We start from the raw sequence: 20,912 nt of genomic DNA on the forward strand, positions 1-20,912 counted from the left end.
CCAGCTCACCATGGCCGCCTGTACTAGTGGCCCTGCCCCTGGCTTAGCTTGCTCTGGGGGCAGGTGGGAGATTAGCTTCCGATGGCCACCGTGGGGAGCCCCAGGGCCCAGGCACTTTGGGGCCGGCGTGGCCGACTCTGGTTTCTCAGACCAAGGCTTTGGCCGGCCTGGGCTGGCTCGCCTCTGCACCACTCCCTGCCCAGGGCACCGCCTATAGCCTTCAGGAAGTTGGCACAGGGTGTGGGTGGAGCTGGGGAGGCTGAGGCAGCCTCCAGGGGGCCAGGGGGCAGGGTGGGGCTGCCGTGGACTCCTGTGGTCTGTTCCCCCCCGACTGCTCCCAGGCAGGAAATAACCCCGTCAGCCAGGACTGGGGCCCGAGACGGATTCCGGAGGTCCTGGCGGGCATTCCTGCACATCTGGAGCCACGTTCTCTCCGTCGGGGCCCGAGGGAGCCTTGCATGAGGCCGTAGTTGTTGGTGGCCAGTCTCATCCCCAGGCTTCGGGGACCAGCCTGGGTCAGGAGTGTTCTTCTAGGCGATGGTGACCGCCAGTGCTTGGTGCAGGGGCCTTTCTCAGCTGGGGCTGGGGCTGGGGGGCTGGAGTGGCCTTGGCAGCGTATCTGCCCTGAGGCTGCTGGACCAGGTGCATGCACACAGCCTCTACTTCACATGTGCACACACACGTGTGCAGAGACAGGGATGCCGACACACGTGCACACGCGTGCACGCACACACACACACACACACACACACACTGCCCCTCGGACCCCCACACCACGAGCCTTCCCAATAACGCCCCTGCCCGAGTGGCTGGGGGTTCCCACATCGGGCACAGGGGCCCTGGCACCAGCTGGGGAGGCTCCCTCCAGCAGGATCCCTGCCTCTTGCTCCGAGGTGTCTCAGCTGCCTCCAGGGAGCAGAGGCCAGGCCCAGGGCAGGCCTGCCCCATGCTGAGCTGTGGTCTGGTCTGGCTGAGCCCGGCTCTTTCTGCCCACCTCCTTGCCTGAGTCCTCACAAAAGCACCCCAGCCCCATCGACAGGAAGGCCAGTGGGACACTGGTTGGGGCCTCAGAGCCAGGACACGGAACCAGGGCCCAGGAGGGGGTCGGAGGGTGGGAAGGGAGGAAGGGGTGCTCTCTCTCTGTCCAGCAAGCCGTCGGGCAAACACAAGTGCGTGCCGCTGTGCCCAAGGCTCTGGGGTACGTGCAGGTACAGGCACCGGGGTGGGGGGGGGGTGGCCCTGAGGAAGGGGGGATCCGTGGGAGCCCACCGCCCCCAACACCCCGGGGAGAGCAGCCGCCCAAGACAAGCAACCACCCAGACCAAGGTCCAGCCAAACAGCAGCTTTATTAGTGATGCTGGGCTCTTTCCATACCATACAGCGTGCGCCCCAGTATTCCCCAGGGTTTCCAGGGAATGCCTTGGGGCGTCGGGACAATACTGTGTAGCATTTACACTGGGATGATATAAATAAAGCTTTGGTGTATAGGTTTCCAGGAGAGGTTAACACAGGTTAACACTGCGAGACGAATACTTCACACAACACCAGCTGTCAACGTGAACTGGGGTTTTGGCCAAGGGGTAACTTCTAAATGATGAGACGCTGGGGGCTGCTCCAGGCCCCAGCGGTAGGAGGGGGCGTCTAGGGCTGAGGCTCCGCTTGACCCTGTCGTTTTGCCTTCATCTGCAGGTACCGCCCTTTGCCTTCCTCAAAGCGCTTCTTCTCGTCCTCAGTCTCGGGCTGCGGACCACACACAGAGAAGCAGGCAGGTTAGAGAACCTGTGACTGCAGCGGAGCCTGGGCCCTGCCCCGCCCCGGCCCCATCTTCCTGACAGCCCACAGCGAGCATCCCTCCCCGCGTCACCTTCCACAGCAGGCCAAATCCTGAGCCCAGCGCCCTTTGGGTAATGAACTTCAGCTGAAAACGCAGTTGATGATGAAACGCGGGAGGGGAGGCCTAAAGCAGAGCCGAGCCAGGGCAAGGAAAAGGGGGACCCCCCACGTTTGCGCCACTCCCAGGGAATGCCAGCTGCTGTCCGTCTCTGCCCCGAAGGGAAGTGGGGACCAGCACCGTGCTGGCTGGGTGACCTTGAGAAGGCCACTTTACCAGGAGTGAGTGACCACACTGGGCAGCAAGTCCTGGCCAGCACAGATGCCTAGGAAGTGGCACCTGGTGTCCTCTTCACCTCTTCTCTGCTGCTTCCTTCCTCCGAGCAACCTAAGAAGCCAGGTCCCCGAGTGACCAGGGGACTTGGCCAAGGGCTGGGTTTTGCCCAGGGCAGTCCCGGCTTGTGCCTGCCGACCCAGCAGGACGGCGAACGGTGCCCCCTCTCACTCTTGAGAGTGGCCTGGCCTGGCCGCTAAGTGGTGTGGCCCTGGCCAGGGAGGTCCACTGTGGCAGCATTGGGGGGTCACTTCCCAAGGCCCCATCTCTTGCCCCCCAGGGCCAGCGATTCGGGCTTAAAGAGCTGTGCGAATTCCTCTGGGACGACACTGCCTTGCGGCACTATGAAGGTGTCTGAAAGCCAAAGAAATGGGGCAGTTGCCCTTCATCCACAATGACACCAAGCCCTAGCAGCTATTTTTGGCCCAAGGGTTTTACAGACAAATGGTATATTGGCAAAAGAGAGAACGATCAGCCTGAGGATGGAATGTCAGGTCGTACAGAGTACTTCCTCCCCTTCAGCCTTCTCAGCAATTGTTCTCTAAACGTCACCAGGTGTAAACTGTCAAACCTTGCGGCTCAGAGCCAGTAGAAAGTTCGGGTGTCTGAAGCACTAGGATCGTGGTCCTTATAGTGGTTCCGGTTCCTGTCTGAAGAGTCTCAGGGCAAACATGGAAAATGGTGGCTTTTCCAAGACACTTTGTTGGAGGCCTGCTCTGGTTTCACCTCTGGCTGACTTTTTAAAAATAAAATTTGAGGCTACTCAATTTGACTTGAAACAGCACAGGGAGATAAACTGTTCTATCTCAGTTTCAGCAGGCAGTTCTAAGCGGGCAAGACCCCCGAGTCCTCCAGCCCCTGCTGCCCAAGGCACCCCACGAACACAAGTCCACATCCTGCTGGGCCCAGCCCAAGGTTTCTGCACACATCCAGGCAGAATGTCGTTTTGCCTTCGCACGAATCACTTGAGGATCTTGTAAATGTGGATTCTGACCTGGTGGGTCTGGGGGTCAGAGGCTGAGACCTGTTTCTTTTTTTTTCTTTTCTTTTTAATAAATTTATTTATTTATTTTTGGCTGCGTTGGGTCTTCGTTGCTGCGCGCAGGCTTTCTCTAGTTGCGGCGAGCGGGGGCTTCTCTTTGTTGCGGTGCGCAGGCTTCTCATCGCGGTGGCTTCTCTTGTTGCGGAGCACAGGATCTAGGCACGCGGGCTTCAGCAGTTGTGGCACGCGGGCTCAGTAGTTGTGGCTTGCGGGCTCGAGAGCGCAGGCTCCGTAGTTGTGGCGCACGGGCTTAGTTGCTCTGTGGCACGTGGGATCTTCCCGGACCAGGGCTCGAACCTGTGTCCCCTGCACTGGCAGGCGGATTCTTAATTACTGCGCCACCAGGGAAGTCCTGAGACCCGTTTCTAACACGGGTCCAGGTGATGCGATGCTGCTGCCCGCAGAGCACTTTGGGTAGCAGGACCCTGGCTCCTCCCCATCTCTATCCCTGTTCCAAACGGGGGACAGCCAAAGCGGCCAAGAATGCAAGGTCAAGGCCACCAGGCTAGAACAGTGGGGGCTTTTTCCTCCCCCTCCCCTATATGGAATTTGCTTGGCATGGCTGAGGAGACCTGTGGCTCCCATCCACCTGCAGCCCGAAGGCACAGCCCTTCCTTAGTGGGAGGAGGGGTGTAGCCGGGCTTCCTGCCTGCCTCGCAGACGACCCCATCAGTGCCTATGGGGTCCCAGAGCTGGGAACCGGGGAGTCGGGGCCCGGTGGGGCTGGCTGAGAGGAGAGCTGGAGGAGGGCAGTGGGGGGTCTGGACCACGTTCCAAGGTTCCTGCCAGCTCTAGAAACCCGCCCCTCTCTGCTGGGGCTCTGGAGCAGGCCCTCCTTCTAGCTGGTGGAGTCGCCATCTCGGGGGCAGGGGAAAGAAGGCAAGGGCTTATTAGAAAGAAAACGATTTCTCAGAAGCAAGAGAGTGTGAGCTTGGCCTGGGTAAGGCAGCAGGACCAAGAGGTGGCGGCTACCAGGCCCTCTGCAGAGCCCCCTGGAGCCACGGCCTGCCTCGCGAGACGGGCTTCCTGTTTCTCCAGCCCATCAGTAGTCTTGGAAACCAGCAGATATGGGATTCGGGTGACACCTGGGTCCCTAAGTGCCAGGGTCATCAGCCAAGTGCTCCTGGGGCTCCAGGGAGCAGGGAGGGGACCCAGGGAGGGTGGCAAACGGCCCCCTGGAGCTGCTGGCGTGAGCTCAGGAGCTGGCGTCCCATCTGTCAGGCAAGGATGGTCCACGTGAGGCCGGGGCCTGGGTGGGGGGTGCTGGCACTGGGACTGAGGAAGGGCTGCTGGGCCCGGGAGACGCCTGGGGAGCAGCCCACCCTCTGTGGGCACCTAGCCATTGACCCCTTGGGGCCGCCCACACCGCGCACTTGGGTTCTTTCCCTCAAGGACGCACACCACCGTCCAGTTTGCGTTGACACCACTGCCTGCAAACTTGCAGCAGGAGTGCGGGCTCTGTGGCCTCCTGCATCCCGGGTCTCTGTCTCCCAGCTCCAAAAGGGAGATGAAGCCTTCTTGATGATTGTGGCCAAACGGGTCTGGAAACCTGAACGCTAATTAGCCTCTTGCAGCTAATGATGCACACAGGTCAAAACCTTGAAGTCGAATAAACCTGTTTAATGGCGTTTAATGAGGGCTGTCCCGCAATGATTTAGCCAGGGACCCCTCTTCCTCAGGAACCTTACTCCCGTCTCGGGGGTGGCCGAATGGGAAGCGCGGCCCACCTTCTCCTGAGGTCAGCTTGTGGCACGCCCTCAGAGCTGGCCGACAGCCCCGGGAGAGAGAAGCCGGCACAAAGGCCCACCTCACGTGCGAGCTCAGTTACACAAACGTCCAGAACAGGCAACTCGACAGAGAACACAGATTAGTGGTGGCCAGGGGTTGGGGGAGGGATGAAGACTGGCGGTGTGCTGTGTCTTTTGGGTTTTTTTTTAAAGAAATGCAAGCATTTCTTTCTTGCTTTTTCTTTTTAAATAATTTATTTGTGTATTCATTTTTGGCCACGTTGGGTCTTCATTGCTGCGTGCGGGCTTTCTCTAGTTGTGGTGGGGGGGGCCACTCCTCGTTGCGGTGCGTGGGCTTCTCATTGCAGCAGCTTCTCTTGTCGCGGAGTACGAGCTCTAGGAGTGCGGGCTTCAGCAGTCGCGGCTTGTGGGGTTCAGCAGTTTTGGCTCACGGGCTCTAGAGCGCAGGCTCAGTATTTGTGGCGCGCGGGCCTAGTTGCTCCGCGTCATGTGGGATCTTCCCAGACCAGGGCTCAGACCCGTGTCCCCTGCATTGGCAGGCGGATTCTTAACCACTGCGCCACCAGGGAAGCCCAGGTTATACATTTTAAGCAGGGGAACTGTACGGCGTGTAATTATATCTGAAAAGCACCCCAGAGGTACAAGTGCCATCCTAGTTCACAGAAAGTCAAAGGGAAGGTTCAGCGGGGCGGTGCCCCACCCAAATCCGGGCACATGACGGAGGGGCACCAGGGCCGGGGTGATGCGCTCTGAATTAAACCACGCACTTGCCCTGCCGTGGCGCCCGGGCCTGGATGCGTGCACTCTCCACGAGCACACAGACCACCCCCTGCGGGACCCTGCCTTGGGGAGCTGACCCGCTAGCTGACCACACACGGGAAAAGAGGCAGCCGACGCAGCACTAGGAACGTGACAACGGCAGGGACCAAAGACAAAGGAGAGCAGAGTGAGGTGGTCTCGAGGGCCAGGTCCTGGAGAGGGTTCCTGGGAAGGCGTGCGGGCACCACCCAGCCCACGAGAGTCTGTGTAGCAACCCAGGAGGGGTTCAGAGCTGTCATGCTCCCCTCCCACCAATGAGGACGCGGGGCAGAGGCTGAGGCTGAGCTAGCGACAGCCGCTAAGTGGCAGAGCCGCAGTCTGAGCTGCTGCTGCCCTCCAGACCAGCCTGTGTTGATGGGCTCTCGGGGCGGCCCTGTCGGTGGGCAGCAGGGCACGCAGTGGCCCTCCCGTGTCACCCTGGTGACCCTCCAGAATGAGCCTGGAGCCCCCTGGGCCTGCAGCGGCCCAGCCCCCCTGGCTCTTCTCCATCCGGGAGGGGACAAGCCGGGGCAGGGGTGCGTTCCTGTCCCAGCCTTGGAGCCAGGCGCGTCCCCGAGAAGCTGCCTGGGCACTAGAGGCGAAGAGCAGACGGGCACTGCGCCTCCCCCTTCTGCCAGGTCCTGTGAGTGCCAGCGGGCCACATGCAGCTGCCCGAGCGCCCTCCGGATCGCCACACACACGAACAAAAATGCCGGCCCTTCCATCACATTTGGGGCCACGACCCCCATGCTCTCCGCACACTCACGAGGAATGCCCTCTCTAGGTCATAAGCTCTGGGAGTGAGGGGTGAATGTCTGGGGGGAGCACAGCATCTAGAAGCCAGGGGAGGACCACGTTGGGTCCTCATCAGGGCCGGTTCTCGGGCAGCGGGCAGGGTGGCCACTTCCGGGTCGTGCCCGCACAGGGTGGGCACCTCGTCTGCTTCCCCTTGTCCCACCAGGCCCTGATGTGTGTCACCCTAGATGACTGCAGCTACTCACCCCCTCAGCAGCCAACGAGCCACCACGTGTCCAGAACGGGTGCACCAAAGGCTATGAATTCTCTCAAAGCATGACCTGAGGAGGGGCCGAGGCCAAGGTGCAGGTACAAGACAGGGTACATTCTAGTCTCTGCTCAGTGGAGGGAGGGGCCCGCGCCCAGCCCTGGGCCTCAGAGCTGCTGCCCTGAGTCTCTGACGTTCAGTGTTCTGCAGCTAACTCATCAGCCAGGAGCTGCCCTCAGACAGACCTCACGCCGCCTGATGGTGGATGTACAGGCAGCTGGCCAGCTGGAGAGCGTGGCCAAGCCATTTGCCAGGCCTGGGGGGGAAGGAGCCAGACGAGGGCTCATCCCTCTTCTTGCCTCTGGGGACGGCTCTGAGGATTCGGTGCTGCTACCGCAAATGCTGACGGTCCTCCTCACTGGCCTGCCCTGGAAGGTGCCCAGCGAGGGCACACGTTTAAGAAGACAGGCCCTGGCCGCCACCCTAGGGGGAAACAGAGCCAGAGATGAGCAGAGCAGCCTCTCTGCGGAGGTGGGCGCCCTGCCCTGCTGGCTGGTGGACACTCAGCCTCCCCAGGGCCACGAGCTCTGATAAACAGCTCTTCCTGGCCAAGTGACTAAGAGGGTCCACCACTTCCCTGCTGGGCACGGAGCTGATAGAACGAGACAGATGGCTCCCGGCACGCGGCCCCGCCCACGGCCCAGCGGCCGCCTCCTCACCTCCTCGCAGTCCGTCTCCCTCCATCCGGCAAAGTAAATAAATACGTAAGTTGTTGGCTGTTGCTGTTTTTAATGGGGGTTGGAGGTGACGGGGAGAAGGGGAGGACAAGGCTCCTCCATGGGAAATCACATTTTCCCTCAAGCGCCTGAAGCTGTTGGCAGGGAGGAGGGCTCACGACCCCCCCGCAAGTGGCCCCCTGTGGGTATGAAAAAGGAGAGGTGACAGCAAAGGGGCCCACAGGCCGCTCAAGGCGTGGTGACCCCTGTTTACCTGCCTGGTGGAAGGGACAGTGGAGGGGTGGTGAGGACCACAGGCTCACAGGGACCTGCTGTGTGGCCTCAAGAGACGCTGCCCGCCTCCCCAGGGCCAGGTCCTCCCACCTGTAAAATGGGGTTCTCAAGGAGGTGACGTGGCAAAGGGTGTCCTGCAGTGCCAGTGCGGGCCGCTGTCCGCGCACGGCAGTCACACCGCGTGTGCGCGTGCACGTGCACGCTCGTGAACTACTGTCATCACGAATGGCCTTAGAGACCAACTGCGCTCCTGTCTGCCGACCCATAGCCACTGCGCTGGGAGGAGGGCGAATGGCCCTGGGCGTCACCTTAAGGCAGCTGGGCCTTTGGAACGTCACACAGCCCCAGGGACGTGGGGGTGAGGGGAGGGTCCCAGGGCCGGCCCCTCTGTGCTCCGGGCACCCCGCTGGCTCCCACCCGCCGGCTGGCTCCGGGCCCCCGGGCCTCCGATGTGCATCTTCTCCCCCTCTCCCCCCCTCCCCCCCACCACCGCGCTTCCTGCCAACGCTGTCTTCCGGGCTCCCGTCAGTGCAAACCAAATGTTTTCCATTTTGCATTTTCTGTGCTTCCAGAACACACATTTGGAACTTGGCAGGGAGGGTGAGTGACTAAGTTCCACCCTCAGTAAAATCAAGAGCTTGTCCTTTTTGTAATTAACGAACGTCTGGTGCGAAGAGGGTTTCCAGTGGTGATATAACAACTTCCTGTGAGCCTGAGGGACGGCAGACCTTCTTTATTAGGAAGCCATGCGGCACAGCCTCTCCGGTCTTCATAACAGGAGACGAGAGGGATTGTGGGACAATCACGAAGGCAATTAAGACATCCTCCAACTACTGGGGCCCTTCGGTGTGGCGTGGCGAGGGGCTCTGTGCATGGTGGTGTCCAGGAGTCCCCAGCCCCACAGGCAGCTGTGTCCCCCAAGGGCAGCTCCACCTGCAGACCCCGACCCCAGGGGTGCTGGGCTGGGCACCCGGGAAGCCGCCGTCCGGGGGTTTAGTTCCCAGCGGCCGCAGGCTGGGTCTCACCGCCACCGCCGCCAGCACACGCAGCCCCAAGCCTCCAATGATGGGACCGCCATGGGGAGTTGTAGACACCCTTGCCAGGGGCTCCCCTCACCCCACAGCACCAGCTCAGCCCCTGAAATCACTGCCCTCGTGTGCGGTCACGAAATTCCCCTGCAGAAGGGCCAAGAGGAGGCTATGGAAGAGGCAGGGAGCTCGGGCGCTGCCTGGGAAAGGGCAGCGACGGGTACCAGTCTCCGCTGGGAGAGGGGACACAGGCCCTGCTCACAGCACTGGCCCCTGTACCAGCTCTGTGGACACGGCTGTCCCCACCAGACGACAGCTATAAGGTCCTCACCGCCTTTTTCTGAGCCCTTCCCACGGGCTGGGCCCCGGCCAGGGGCAGCGTCCTCACTGCAAGCCTCTGGCCCTGCGTGTGCTCACTCGTGTCGGCGTCTTCCCTTCCCAGCACAGGGCCTGAGACACGGCGGGGCCCAGAAGGCGTCTGCTGAGTGAACGAGCAAACCAACGGAGACTGCGGCGAGAAGGCCGCATCAGTGTGACGTGTGTTAGTCTGCTCGATGGACACATTCAGGCTACCTCCGTCCCCAAGCAGCTCCAGAAGGCTCAGAGCACCCAGGGGCTCGGCAGGCGCCTGCGCTGGTGACAGAGGCACAAGGTGGGGCGTCTGGCACACCTAGGGGTGGCACACCGCCTCCCGCCCCGATGAAGCCTCTCCTCTCCTGCTGGCAGGGCCGGCATGCCGTTCTCCGATTCTGTGTGTGCACGTGAGTGGGGAGATCCTGCTGCGTGCTTCCTCCCACTGCGGGGCTCCGGGGTCTGTTTCTTCCTTGCATCTTTGAGCTCGGGGTTCAGAAGTGTCCCTGTCCCTGGCAGGCCTTTGCCAGGGGACTCCACGCCACCTCACAGAGAAAGCACAAGGCTGCCAAGAAGCCACGGCTCTCACATGGTGGGGCGGCCTTGTGGTCCACCCCAGGACACGCCAGGCACGAGCTCACCCTCCTGAAAGACCCTCTCGGGTCCTGCGGCCGTGGCCCTTGCCTGGGCCCAATGACCTTCACAGTCCTCTCCCCAGCTTCGAAGTCACCTTCCAGGGGGGCCACAGTGAATCAAGGCTGTCCCGACTCTAGCTGGGATGCTCCTCTTTCCGCCGCACCCTCTGCCCACGGGCCTCTCTTCCTGCAGCCGTGTTTCCGGCCCCATCTGGGGTCAGGCCTAACAGTGCCCTTGAGAGCCTGCCTCGGGCCTTCACCTTCTATAGAAATCACAACAGCTGGGGTCACCTGGATTTGGAGACACAGCACTGAAGCAACAAGAAGCTGATGTTCCAGAGGTAGAACCTACCAACGTTTTAACGAGAAAAAGTGTGTCGTCGGTGCATTGGGCGCTCTTCTGGAGAGCTGACTGTTGAACTTGAACTGAATGTTCTCCAGAGCACTACTGTTCCACAAAGAGGCCAGCCCAGAGCCGTCAGGGACACGGGATCTTCAGGAGACATGAAGACGGGACGGGTTAAGAAGGTCAGAGGAAGAGTCTGGGCTCATGGCAGAGCAGAGGTGAGAGCCAGGCTGGCGGGGGCAGCACCCCATCATCCACACGCCCTGTGGTACCCACACCCCTGGTTCCAGGGGCAGGTGGGACTCACAGGCCACTACAAGTTCCCAGACGCCACCCATTCAGGGGACAGGAGCAGCTTCAGGATTCGGGCATTTCCCCACGACAGGTAGACTCCCTGCTAAGCACCCAGAGCCGAGGGAGGGAGAGAGGACACGGGCTCAAGAAACGTCACGTATGTTCTAGTCCCCGACTCGCTCCTGCGGACGGGCAGCAAGGGCACAGCCTCCCTCACTGACGTGGCTCCCCGGACCCTTCCTGGAACAGACGAGTCAGTCCTGCTGTGCTCCAGTCTGAGTTTCGTAAATCAGGGAGCAAGGAGAAATCATTCCAGCACACCGAATGTCTGGGACAGGTGTGTCTCCCCAAGCCGTAGGGCCACCTGGGGCCCCCAGCCCAAAACAAGCCCCATGTGAGGGCCCTCTTCCCTTCCCTGGGGGTGGGATGTATGTTCCTTTCACCATATCAGGCTGTAAAGAGCAGGCCTGGCCATGGTTGCAGGGAGGTGGTGGCTGCCCCTTCACCTCCAGGCTCGGGTCCCAGGATCGAGGAGCTGCCCACTGCCGGAAGCCTTGGCCCCATGCTTCCTCTTCGGTGCAAAGCAGCGAGGAGCTCTCTGGTTAGATCACGGAGATGGTGCCGAGACCACAGAGGACCTGCCGGCCTGGGGTGGCTCTAGTGGGGAAACGGAGGCTCAGAGACCAGAAGGGGCTGCCATGGCCAAGGGGCTCAGGGTCTGCTCCAGGTCGACTCCATGGCAGGGCCGGCCACTGGACTCTGGGCGAGTCCCTGCCCATCACTGTCACTGTGGCCTGTCTGTGGGCTCGGACAACCCACCCTGACACCCACCAGGGAGGCGGGTCGGCATCTTGTGAACGCTCAGCCGCCTCCCCTGGGACCATCGCTGCTGTGGGCACCGGGGGCATCCACCCTGCCGGCTCCCTCCCAGTAGACAGAGAGTGGCCTCGGCGGGCACCTGGCCCTAGGGAGTGGGCGCTCAGGAAACCTGGCGGCGACTGGCCCCCGAGGGTGCCCTGAGGTCCGGGTGTGACGCACAGTGGAAGCACTCACAGCTGAGAAAGGGCAGAAGCACACGTTTTGCCGTGTTCCTGGCGGAGCTCCACCGGCTGCGAGAGGGAAGGCCGGCTGCCTCCCCGACCTCCTCACTGCCGCCGCTTTCATCCCGACTTGTCACTTCAGTGGCTGACGACGGAGGCCCCAGGGTCCAGGCCCCTGTCCTCTGCACGCCAGCTGTCCGCGTGGACCGGGAGGCGAGTGTCTACAAGCAGTGGCCAAGACCCCCGCGCCGCAGGCCGCTCTGTGGTTTGGGTTTTCTGGGAGCCAAGCAAACCGGCTTCGGAAAGACCCTGCTCCGCTGCCTCCACGCGCCGTGGCCATGCCGCTCGGCTCGCTGGGGAAAGCATTCCTATTCCAAATGACCCACAGAAGCAGCTGTGAACGTGCTCTCTCAAAACCCACATCGCCTGCGTGCTTGCGATGGAGCCCAGGCTTCTCCCTTGTCGAGGGTGCGACCTCTCCCGCACGCGAGTCTCCTGGGGCCTCGGGGGCTGCAGCGCCCACATGTGAACCAGAGAGAACGGAGGCCGGCCTTGCGCCCAGGACGGGCTTGCTCTGGCTTCAACACGGTCTGTCCATCGGGTTCTCACGCTTCTGGAGACTGAAAAGGCTTCCCACACCCGGGCTGGAAAGTCGCCCATGGGAGGTGCTGGGGCCAATCTGGGGTCGGGTCCCAGGGAGCCACCTCGGGGTGTTCCCCCACGTCCCTCCGTACCACCTCTCCAGAGCTGGAAGGTGCTGTGGGTCTGTCTGCCACCCCCGAGGTCAGAGGGCACGGCCACAGGGAGGCGTTTAGAAGGAGGCAGGGCCTGGGCCTGGCTGGTTCTGCGTCCCGCGCTTGCCTCCTCTAATAAGCAGCCTGGAAGTGCCCGCAGCTGCCGGGCGGGCGCGGTGCAGTAGGCCCTCCCCAGCATAAAATATTCATCAAGAAGAACTCCAACAGCTACGCTGCCTTCCATGTCAGCCGGGCCCTGGGGATGGGAGCTAAAAATAGACAGGAGGATAAGTGCTGACAGCAGGGGTGGGGAGGGCTGAGCCCCGACGCGGGCACACGTGGGCTGAGAGGCAGACAACTGTGGTGTCGGTGGTTCCCAAGCAAGCGCCGCAGAGGCTGGGCTGGAGGCTAGGGAGTCTGCCCCACCCCCCAGAGGCTATTTTTATCCATATTGGTGGGCCCCAGGACACCCCAGTGAAGAATCAAAGCCCATCTTTAATTAGCAACAATAGCCTGGATCGACATGCAGCCGGCCAGTGGGAAGATGTGGCCACTGCCAACCACCGGCCCCTCAGACCTGGGAATTCAGTTACCCTCCCTTCCCCTTCATTCAAGCAGGTGACTTTCCCTTAACCCCCTGCAGCCCCTCCTGCACCGACCCCCCGAGCCCCAGGTCCCTGTGTTTCTGGAAAGGGCACAGACAGCCCCCAGGGTTCACAGACCAGCCCGGCACCATGAGAGTGTCCCAGCTCTGGGAAGGTCACGGGCTCCTCCACAAAGAGCTCTCCATGCAGACTGGAGCCCGGGGCCAGAGGCTCTCCTCCCTGAGCCCAGACTGCTGCCCCTCCACCCTGGCTGCGGCACTGGTCTCCCCAGCAGCCTGAGCTCTGGGGTGTGGGCGGGGCAGAGGGGGTAGCCATAGAGAGCTCCAATCAGGCCCGAGGCAGCTCCTGGGCTCCTGGGCGGGTGCACACTACAGCCGGCTACGGCCGGAATGCAGACCTTGCCGGGACACCCTGTCCACCTGCATGTACTCTGTGGGAGCCTTTTCAAAATGAAGATGGTCCCGACTCCTTGGCTATCCTTGGTCTCAGGGCCATTTGGGGTGGCCCGCAGGCCCCACTCTCCCTCAGCTGACGGTAGAGGAAAGGGCTCGGACAGCCGTAAGGCTGTCCTGGGCCGGGCCTGCCCTCTAGCAGTGGGGGGGGCGGGGGGCCTCAGGTGTGTCCCTGCCCCTCCTCTCCCGCTACAAGAGGCCAGCTCGGCCCCCAGCCCTCTCAGTTCCTTTTGCTCTCTCTCCCACCAACTCCAGGCCGGTTTCCAGGCAACGGCAAAGAGTCTCTGGGTCATGGGGTGGGCGTGGGGAGTAAGGCTTTATCCAGAGAGGGGAGGGAAGGTCATCAAAGGAGGAAATATCTGAGAAACGGTGGAAGGAGCTGCTGTCGTGACCATCTGAGGGAAGGTGTCCAGGCAGAGGAACAGCAAGTGCAAAGGCCCTGAGGCGGGACTGAGTTTGGGATTTGAGGAACAGAGGCGGCCGGCCTGGCTGGACCCCGTGCCCAGGGCAGCTGAGCTGCTGAGTGGGTCAGGCGGGAGGCAGCCAACGCAATTCTGTTCTGAAAAACTTGCGGGATGCAGCGCAGAGTCAGGGTGAGGGCAGCAGGAATGGGGGAGGGCATACAGCTTGGGGCTGAGCGGGAGGGAGGGGCCAGCCCGGTTCCCAGGCTCACCGGGAGGGAATCCACCAGGAGGAGTGGGAGTTTTGGGGGGAGGCGGCTGGGAGACAACGGTTCAGTTCGGAATGTTACATTTGAAATGCCTGCTGAGACCCTGTGGAGAGAGGCAGCCCATATGGGAGAGTAAAGCAAGGAGGCCCGGGGCCCGGTCCCAACCACCCAGGGAGGGCAGGGTGCAGGTTGGGACCTGTCAGAGCCCCGTGTTTCGGGGCCATGGGGTGGCCATCTGCATACTCAGCCTCAAGGAGGCGCCAGGGAGAGGAGTGTTCCTGGATCTGGCCACCCTGCTGGAGCCTGGAGGCTGGGCAGGCGGGGGGCACAGAGGTCAAGGGCTCGCCTGTGTGGGGCGGGACTTCAGCTTCCAGGAGGGAGATGTCCCCCGGGGGTCCTGTGGCAATATGGAGTGAGATGGAACAAGGGTCTGGGGGAGAAGGGGGGCAAGCCTGCATCTGGGGGCCAAGAGGAGCAGGCAAGGTTCCCAGAGGAAGGGGTCTGAGACCCAGGGACACGTGGTTGCGAAGGTCAAGGCAGGAGGAGGTCAGGCCGTGGACAGAGGTCGGGGGGACGCGCGTGCGTCAGCCAAGGGGCTGAGGTGGCTGGAAGCCACCCTGCTGAGCCATCAGGATGGAGGGCGGGATGGCACCCCGGTCCTCGTGGCCCAGGGCCCCTCCTGGGGGGGCAGTGGTGGAAGGTGGGGAGGAGGAGGGACGCAAGGCCGGGGGCTACAGCACTGGGGACTCGGGAGGGAGAGGCCGAGGCTGCCGGACCCTCCACCCCTCCCCAGCAGCCTGGGGTGGTACATGGGGAGGCGACGGTGCAGAGCCTACCTGAGGACGGTGCCCACCCTGGCTCCCCTTTCCTTCCTTCCACACGGTGAAGCCCCCCATCCTTTAAGGCCACGTTCACCAACCCTGCCCTGTGCAGCCTCCCCCCATGCCCCCCACCCGACTCACTGGAGCCCCAGCGTGGGGACCCAATGCCAGCGAAGAGCGAGTAGGGGGTGGCCCGCAGAGGATGGGGGAGGGACAGGAGAGGGCCCAGCGGGCAGCTGAGGCTCCTCTGGCCACGGCAGGGGCCTTGACGATGCCAGATGTCTCCCCCACCAAACCTAGGCGCTGCCCCTGTGGGCCCGCGAGGCCCCAGAGAGGAGCGGGGCTGGGGGGTTAGCATCTCCGCGGCTGGGGGGTTAGCATCTCCGGCTGGGGGGTTAGCATCTCCGTGGTGGCAGGCCGGGCGAGCGAGCAGGGGCCTCGCGCCCGCCTGGATGAGGAAGTGCTCCGAAATGCAGTATGTTTATCCTTACGGAGGCTTCCAGTACGTGCTCTTTGCCAGGAGGCACAGGAGCTGCATGGGAGCAGGGGCCCTGGGAGGCTGGCGGGGGGCCTGAGTCGCCTGCCAGTCGCTTCCACACAAGCGTCAGGTGCTCGAGACCCTAACCCCCGGCCCCTCCCCAGGCTTCTCGGCTCCGCACCCACACCTCAACCACCGCCCAGGGTTCTGGCTTCTTCCTGGCCCCCTAGTGACAGACTGGCTCAAGACAAACCAGGAGCAGCCTGAACGGAGGCTTTCCTCTGCACCCAGGCTCCCGCGGACCGGCCGTGTGACCTTCCCCAAGTGCCTCAGCCTTGCTGGGCTGAGGGTGGCCGAGAGAAGCAGGCAGAGGACTCAGAACCGGCGGGCACAGGGCCGCCCTCCAGGCGGGGGCACTTACCCCGACCGGCATAGGTAAGGAATGTGTGAGGCTCGTAAAGCTGTCATCAGCCTCAAGGGGAATCTGGAGGCATCGTTCATTCATTCACTCGTTCATTCCTGCATCCAACACACAGTCGCCCAGTGCCTCTGAGCTGGGCCTCCTCGCCACCCTGCCCTCCCCGCGCCCCGCCTTGACGCTGGCCGCCTCAGGCTCCCCGACTCCCAGTCTCCCCGACAACTAGCACGCGCCAAGGTGTTGGGATTACAGCTCCCACGACCGCCCAACACGGCCCCCTGCCCCACTGGCCTTCCTGGGGGCTCCTGCCCACTCCCCAGGCACCACTTCACGTCCACCCCAGGTGGAGGCCACCGGCCCAGCGCGCTCCCCTGGCTCCCCCGAGCGTCCACGCCGCCTGCCTCTCCTCCTGGGATTGGCTTCAGGCCTTGCACACAGCAGGATTCATGTATTTTCCCAACCACACCCACTAAGTGCCAAGACTGTTCCAGCCCCAGTGAGCCACTAGGAGCACATGTGTTCCAGTTCGTGAAGCTCAGTCCAGTGGGGGAGGGACAACCGGCAAATGAGCAGCTCCCACAAGCCGGGGGGCTGGTGCTTTGGAGAAAGGCAGGGCAGGGACGAGGCCAGACCGTGGATGGGGGTCTGGCGTGCGGCGGGTGTGAGTGGGTGGGAGCCCCGGAAGTCTCCGGGGATTGTGGCCTTGAGCGCTGGGGGCCCGCGGGCGTCGAGAGCTGAGGAGGGGGCCGGGGGCGAGAGGGAGGGAAACCCTTGCATGTTCAGTGAATCCAACCTTCTCTTTTCCAAATTAAGAAAATGCTAGTGACTCACCTGTGCCCCCCGCCACCGCCCCCGCCTCCGCAGCTCCAATAGCAGCCTCTTGGGTTGTGGAGCCCAGGACGGCAGCCAAGCAAACCCTGCTGGTGGCTGAGACCTGCCAGGATCCACGCCTGGGCCAGAGCCCCCAGCTCTGCTCCTGGTGGCGGCTGCCAACCTGCCGCTGCTCTCTGCACACCCAGGGCAGAGCCTGGCTGGGGAGCCAGGGCGGGGAAAGGCCACGAGGCCCAGACGCCCAGCCCCGAGGTGCAGGGCTCTAGCTTGGCCCCATGATGAAGGACTTGCAGGCCAGGGCCTCCCCAAGAGCCCACCCTGGGAGGGTCCTCACCCCCACTCTAGAGCTTGTACACGGTGCCAGGACCAGCAAGGCGGCGTGCTTATCCCACGGCAAGGAGCTCGTGAGGGGCGCCTCTCACCTTGTCTGCCCAGTCCCTCCCCCACAGTCCACGGGGACGGGGCCTCACGTTTGACCTGCCCCGCAGCCAAGGTCGCTGGCCCCTCAGGAGCTGAGCAGACCCAGCTGCCCAGAATGGATTCATTGTAGCTCCGTTTCTCCTGGGAGCCCAGCAAGCGCCGAGGGGGCTGGCCCAGCAGCGGGCCAGCTGCCCCCAGGGACACACGGGCCAGAGGGGCCACTCACCACGAGCTGGGGCACAGGCAGAGACTTGCCCTCCTGGCTCAGGGACACATAGGTGAAGAAGGCACTGGCGGCCCGGTAGCGCTTCTGGGAATTGTCCACCACGGGGTCGGAATCCACCAAGACCTCGATCTCCATGGACTTATTGCTGGTGAAGGTCACGCGCCCAGAGATGGTGATGACACAGCCTGCGGAGCACAGACAACGGGTTAGGGAAGCCTCGACCCAGGGCGGCCAGGCGGCCGGGTCGGGCTGGGCAGGGAGGGTGCAGAAATCAGCAGTACCGAGGATGCTGGAAGACACTTGGTTAGACAGCACAGACCATCCTGCTAACTGCCAGGACATCACAACGACAGCACATCGGAGCCCCCTGAGTGTTCACCTTTCTAGCTAGTGAGGGGGCGTTTCCTTCACTCACGGAAACATTTAGAGCCGAAGGGAGCTTGGTGGCCACCCAAGCGTGGGTCTCTATTCCCCGGGAGAGGCAGCGTCTGCTGGAAGGATGCTTCCAGTGAGTCCTGCCCCTCGGGGCCCGCCCCCAACCTGCTTTCAGATCCCTCCGCAGGTTAAGGACAAATCTGCACTGTCCATGCTTTGGCCTTACTTGTGCCACTGGAGCCACACAGCTGCCCCACCAAGTTGCTCTGAGCCCTGCTAAAGAACCTTCCTCCACCCTCCCCGGCCCCACCCCCCCACCCCCCAGCTCCCTGGCTCCAGCGTTGCCGATGCTGGTCAGAGGGCAGCGTCACATGCACCATCAGGCCAAGCTGCTGCGCTGACCGTGGCCCTAAGTGCCCCTGGAGCCACTGTCTGCACTTCAGCCCACGTCCCCCTACCCTCTGTGCAGGTGGGACTGCGTCCGTCCCGTCAGGCTCCCCTCCCGGTCAGTGTCGCCCACTGGGCCAGCGCTCTCCTCTGAGCTGTGGATCTGCCCTCCGACAACATCCCCGCGGCCCTGCCCATGGTCAGAGCCTCCAGGTGCTCCCCACCTCCCACACCAGCAGTTTCCCTTGTAGACAGTCACACGTTCCTGTAACACTGTCGTGGGGGTCCTGCTCTCCCTCCACCCTGCCCCAACCTCTCTGCACTCCCCATGCCCCTGAGTCCTGAACATCTACCCTAGAGCATCCCTTCTGCCCCCGCCCTCCTGGTCACGGGCTCCCAACTACCACTGGCCTTGGCCTCCCGTCCTCGACTTCATCTCGTGGAGCCCAGCTTTTCTCGTATAAACAAGCTGCCTCACGGGGTAACCATGGGGCTGGCATGAAACGAGCCAGGTGCCGAGGCTCCTGCCTGGTGGCAGGAGGCATGCAGTGCAGTCATTACCGCCAGCAGTGCTGTTTTGGACCCTGACGCAGCACTATTCCTTTCCACTGACGTGGTCAGGACCACCATCCCAAATGCAGCCTGGTTCTGGGCTGAGCTCAAGGAAATCCCTGGCCAGGCCTGACCGGCGCTGACTGCAGGGACCTTTGAACACCCCGGGAACCCCAATGTCCCAGCTCCATGGAGACAGGCCCCCACAAAAGATGTTTAGAGACCAGGAAGACAGACAAGTTGGGGCAGTGTGTGGCTGTTAGGGTGGTGAGCGCGTGGGCAGGCAGAAGCGGGAGCGGTTATCCATGGCATGCAAAGTGCCTGGGCCCACCCTGGGAACAGCCCCCACACGGCCCACACGGGCCGCTTCCAGGGGAGCAGGAAGGGGAGGTGGGCATCCCCGAGGGTCTCCAGGCGTCCCTGCCTGTCCCCATCATGCCAGCCCCAGTGCCAGCCAGCACCCTCTCACCCACGACCAGACAGAAGACTTGGGGTCCATGAGCCGAGAGGCAGGGAGGGACAAGACCCCCCATCAAGAGGAAACCCGCCAGAACTCCCTGGCTAAGGGGCAGGGATGCGGGGGCAGTGAATTCAGGGCATTGCAACACTGACCGTTTGTTCAAAGAACAAATGGAGGGCTTCCCTGGTGGCGCAGTGGTTGAGAGTCCGCCTGCTGATGCAGGGGACACGGGTTCGTGCCCCGGTCTGGGAGGATCCCACATGCCGCGGAGTGGCTGGGCCCATGAGCCATGGCCGCTGAGCCTGCGCGTCCGGAGCCTGTGCTCCGCAACGGGAGAGGCCACAACAGTGAGAGGCCCGCGTACCGCCAAAAAAAAAAAAAAAAAGAACAGATGGAAACACACCCTTGCTTTGTCTCCTGTGCAAGCCCCCCCACCAACCACGTGGCTAATCACGTCTCATTTCGGGTAGAAATCCGAAGAAACTTCTAATCAAAAGTGGTTTCAAACAACAAAGAAGTTGATTATGAGCATTAGACACAAGAGGACGCCATCCTGAGTGTCACTCATGGTAGGAGACAGAGTGACCGCTTCCTTTTTAAATTTTTAAATTTTTTGGCTGCGTTGGGCCTTCGTTGCTGCGCGCGGACTTTCTCTTGTTGCGGCGAGGGGGGGCTTCTCTTGTTGCAGAGTGCGGGCTCTAGGCGCGCGGACTTCAGTAGTTGTGGCACGTGGGCTCAGCAGTTGCGGCGCACAGGCTTAGCTGCCCCACAGCAGGTGGGATCTTCCCAGACCAGGGATCGAATCTCTGTCCCCTGCATTGGCAGGTGGTTTCTGAGCCACTGGACCACCAGGGAAGTCCCTGGTCACTTCTTAAAAGTCGTGAAAACTTCAATTATAGCCAAAACACCAGCCTCTTCACCTCTCAGAGATGGTGACATCTTTATTCTCACAGCCCACAGTCTTTATTTACCACTGGCTGGCCACCACGGGAAGGTGCTTGAAAGCTGGAAGACGGACTAGGTCATTGAGGGCCTGGGACCTAATTTGAAACTGACAAGGACAGACCCCCGTGCTGCTGAGGGCCTCCCCTTCCCTGACCCTTGGCTCAGAAAGTGCACTCTGGGGTCTGTGGTCATTCGCTGGGGATGGGGTGGTCAGAAGCACCTCAGGGCAGCCCCAGCCATGTCCACGGTTCGTCAGCTCCCAGATGCTGGGAAGGCTCCCACCAAATCCCTCACCTCCTGCGCCTCGTCTGCTCCCACCACCCACTGCAACATCACTAGGCTCCCCCAACATCCAAGAGTGTAGAGCGGCCAGTCCACAGTGGTGGAGGGTCCCCAGCAATGGGTCCCAGCTTTGTGGGAACAGACACCTCCACCCCACAGAGCCCACGCCGCCCCTGCCCCATTGCCCAGCCCGGTCCACCCTCTCACGGCAGCTCGGGTGCCCCCCGTCGCTCTCTTTCTAGAACAGAGCTCCTCTCCTTCAGGGTATCCAACCCATCTGATGGCCTGTCTGATGTTTGCCTCCCTCCCAGCTGGGGAGCCCCACGAGAGCGGGTGCCCCATCACGCCTGAACCAACGTAGCCCCATGTGGACAGCGGGCCACTGCAGACTCCAGCCGGACGGGGACACTTGTGTAGACACTTCGCCTCAACTAGCATCGTGGCCGCCCTCAGCCCGAGCAACCCAGCAAGGCCGGGCTCTTTCCACCCTCCCCTAGGCACAGAGGTCCGAGCCGGGACACTGGGGCCCATCTGAGCAGGGGGCGACCCCAGCTCGAGTCTAGCTTGGTTGCTGCTCCCTTTGTCTCAGAAACTGCCAGAGCAGGCCCGACCTGCCACGAGGGCCGGTGGTGAGATGCGTTCCGCCCTGACCGCGTGCTCCGAAGTGCCGCGACGCTGCCTGGGGACTTTCCACTAGGCCACACATCCACATCCGCCCACAGGGTGACTAGTTTATTTAAGAGTGGGGTGACTGGGGCTTCCCTTGTGGCGCAGTGGTTAAGAATCCGCCTGCCAAT

At 62.4% G+C, this 20,912-nt stretch overlaps 1 protein-coding gene across 1 annotated transcript in view; it reads right to left on the reverse strand.

Annotated features, from left to right (window-relative positions):
* Positions 1-1,327: 1,327 nt before the first annotated feature.
* Positions 1,328-20,912, reverse strand: part of ACOT7 (acyl-CoA thioesterase 7) — a 90,562-nt gene continuing 70,977 nt past the window's right edge. Inside the window, exons 8-9 of the mRNA XM_065880705.1 lie at positions 17,115-17,299; positions 1,328-1,740 (exon numbers count right to left, since the gene is read on the reverse strand). Coding sequence (XP_065736777.1) covers positions 1,642-1,740; positions 17,115-17,299 — 284 coding nt within the window. The 3' untranslated portion in view covers positions 1,328-1,641. The remainder of the gene's footprint in view (positions 1,741-17,114; positions 17,300-20,912) is intronic.

Source organism: Phocoena phocoena, chromosome 1 (assembly GCF_963924675.1).
Source record: "Phocoena phocoena chromosome 1, mPhoPho1.1, whole genome shotgun sequence".
Taxonomy (NCBI): Eukaryota; Metazoa; Chordata; class Mammalia; order Artiodactyla; family Phocoenidae; genus Phocoena; species Phocoena phocoena.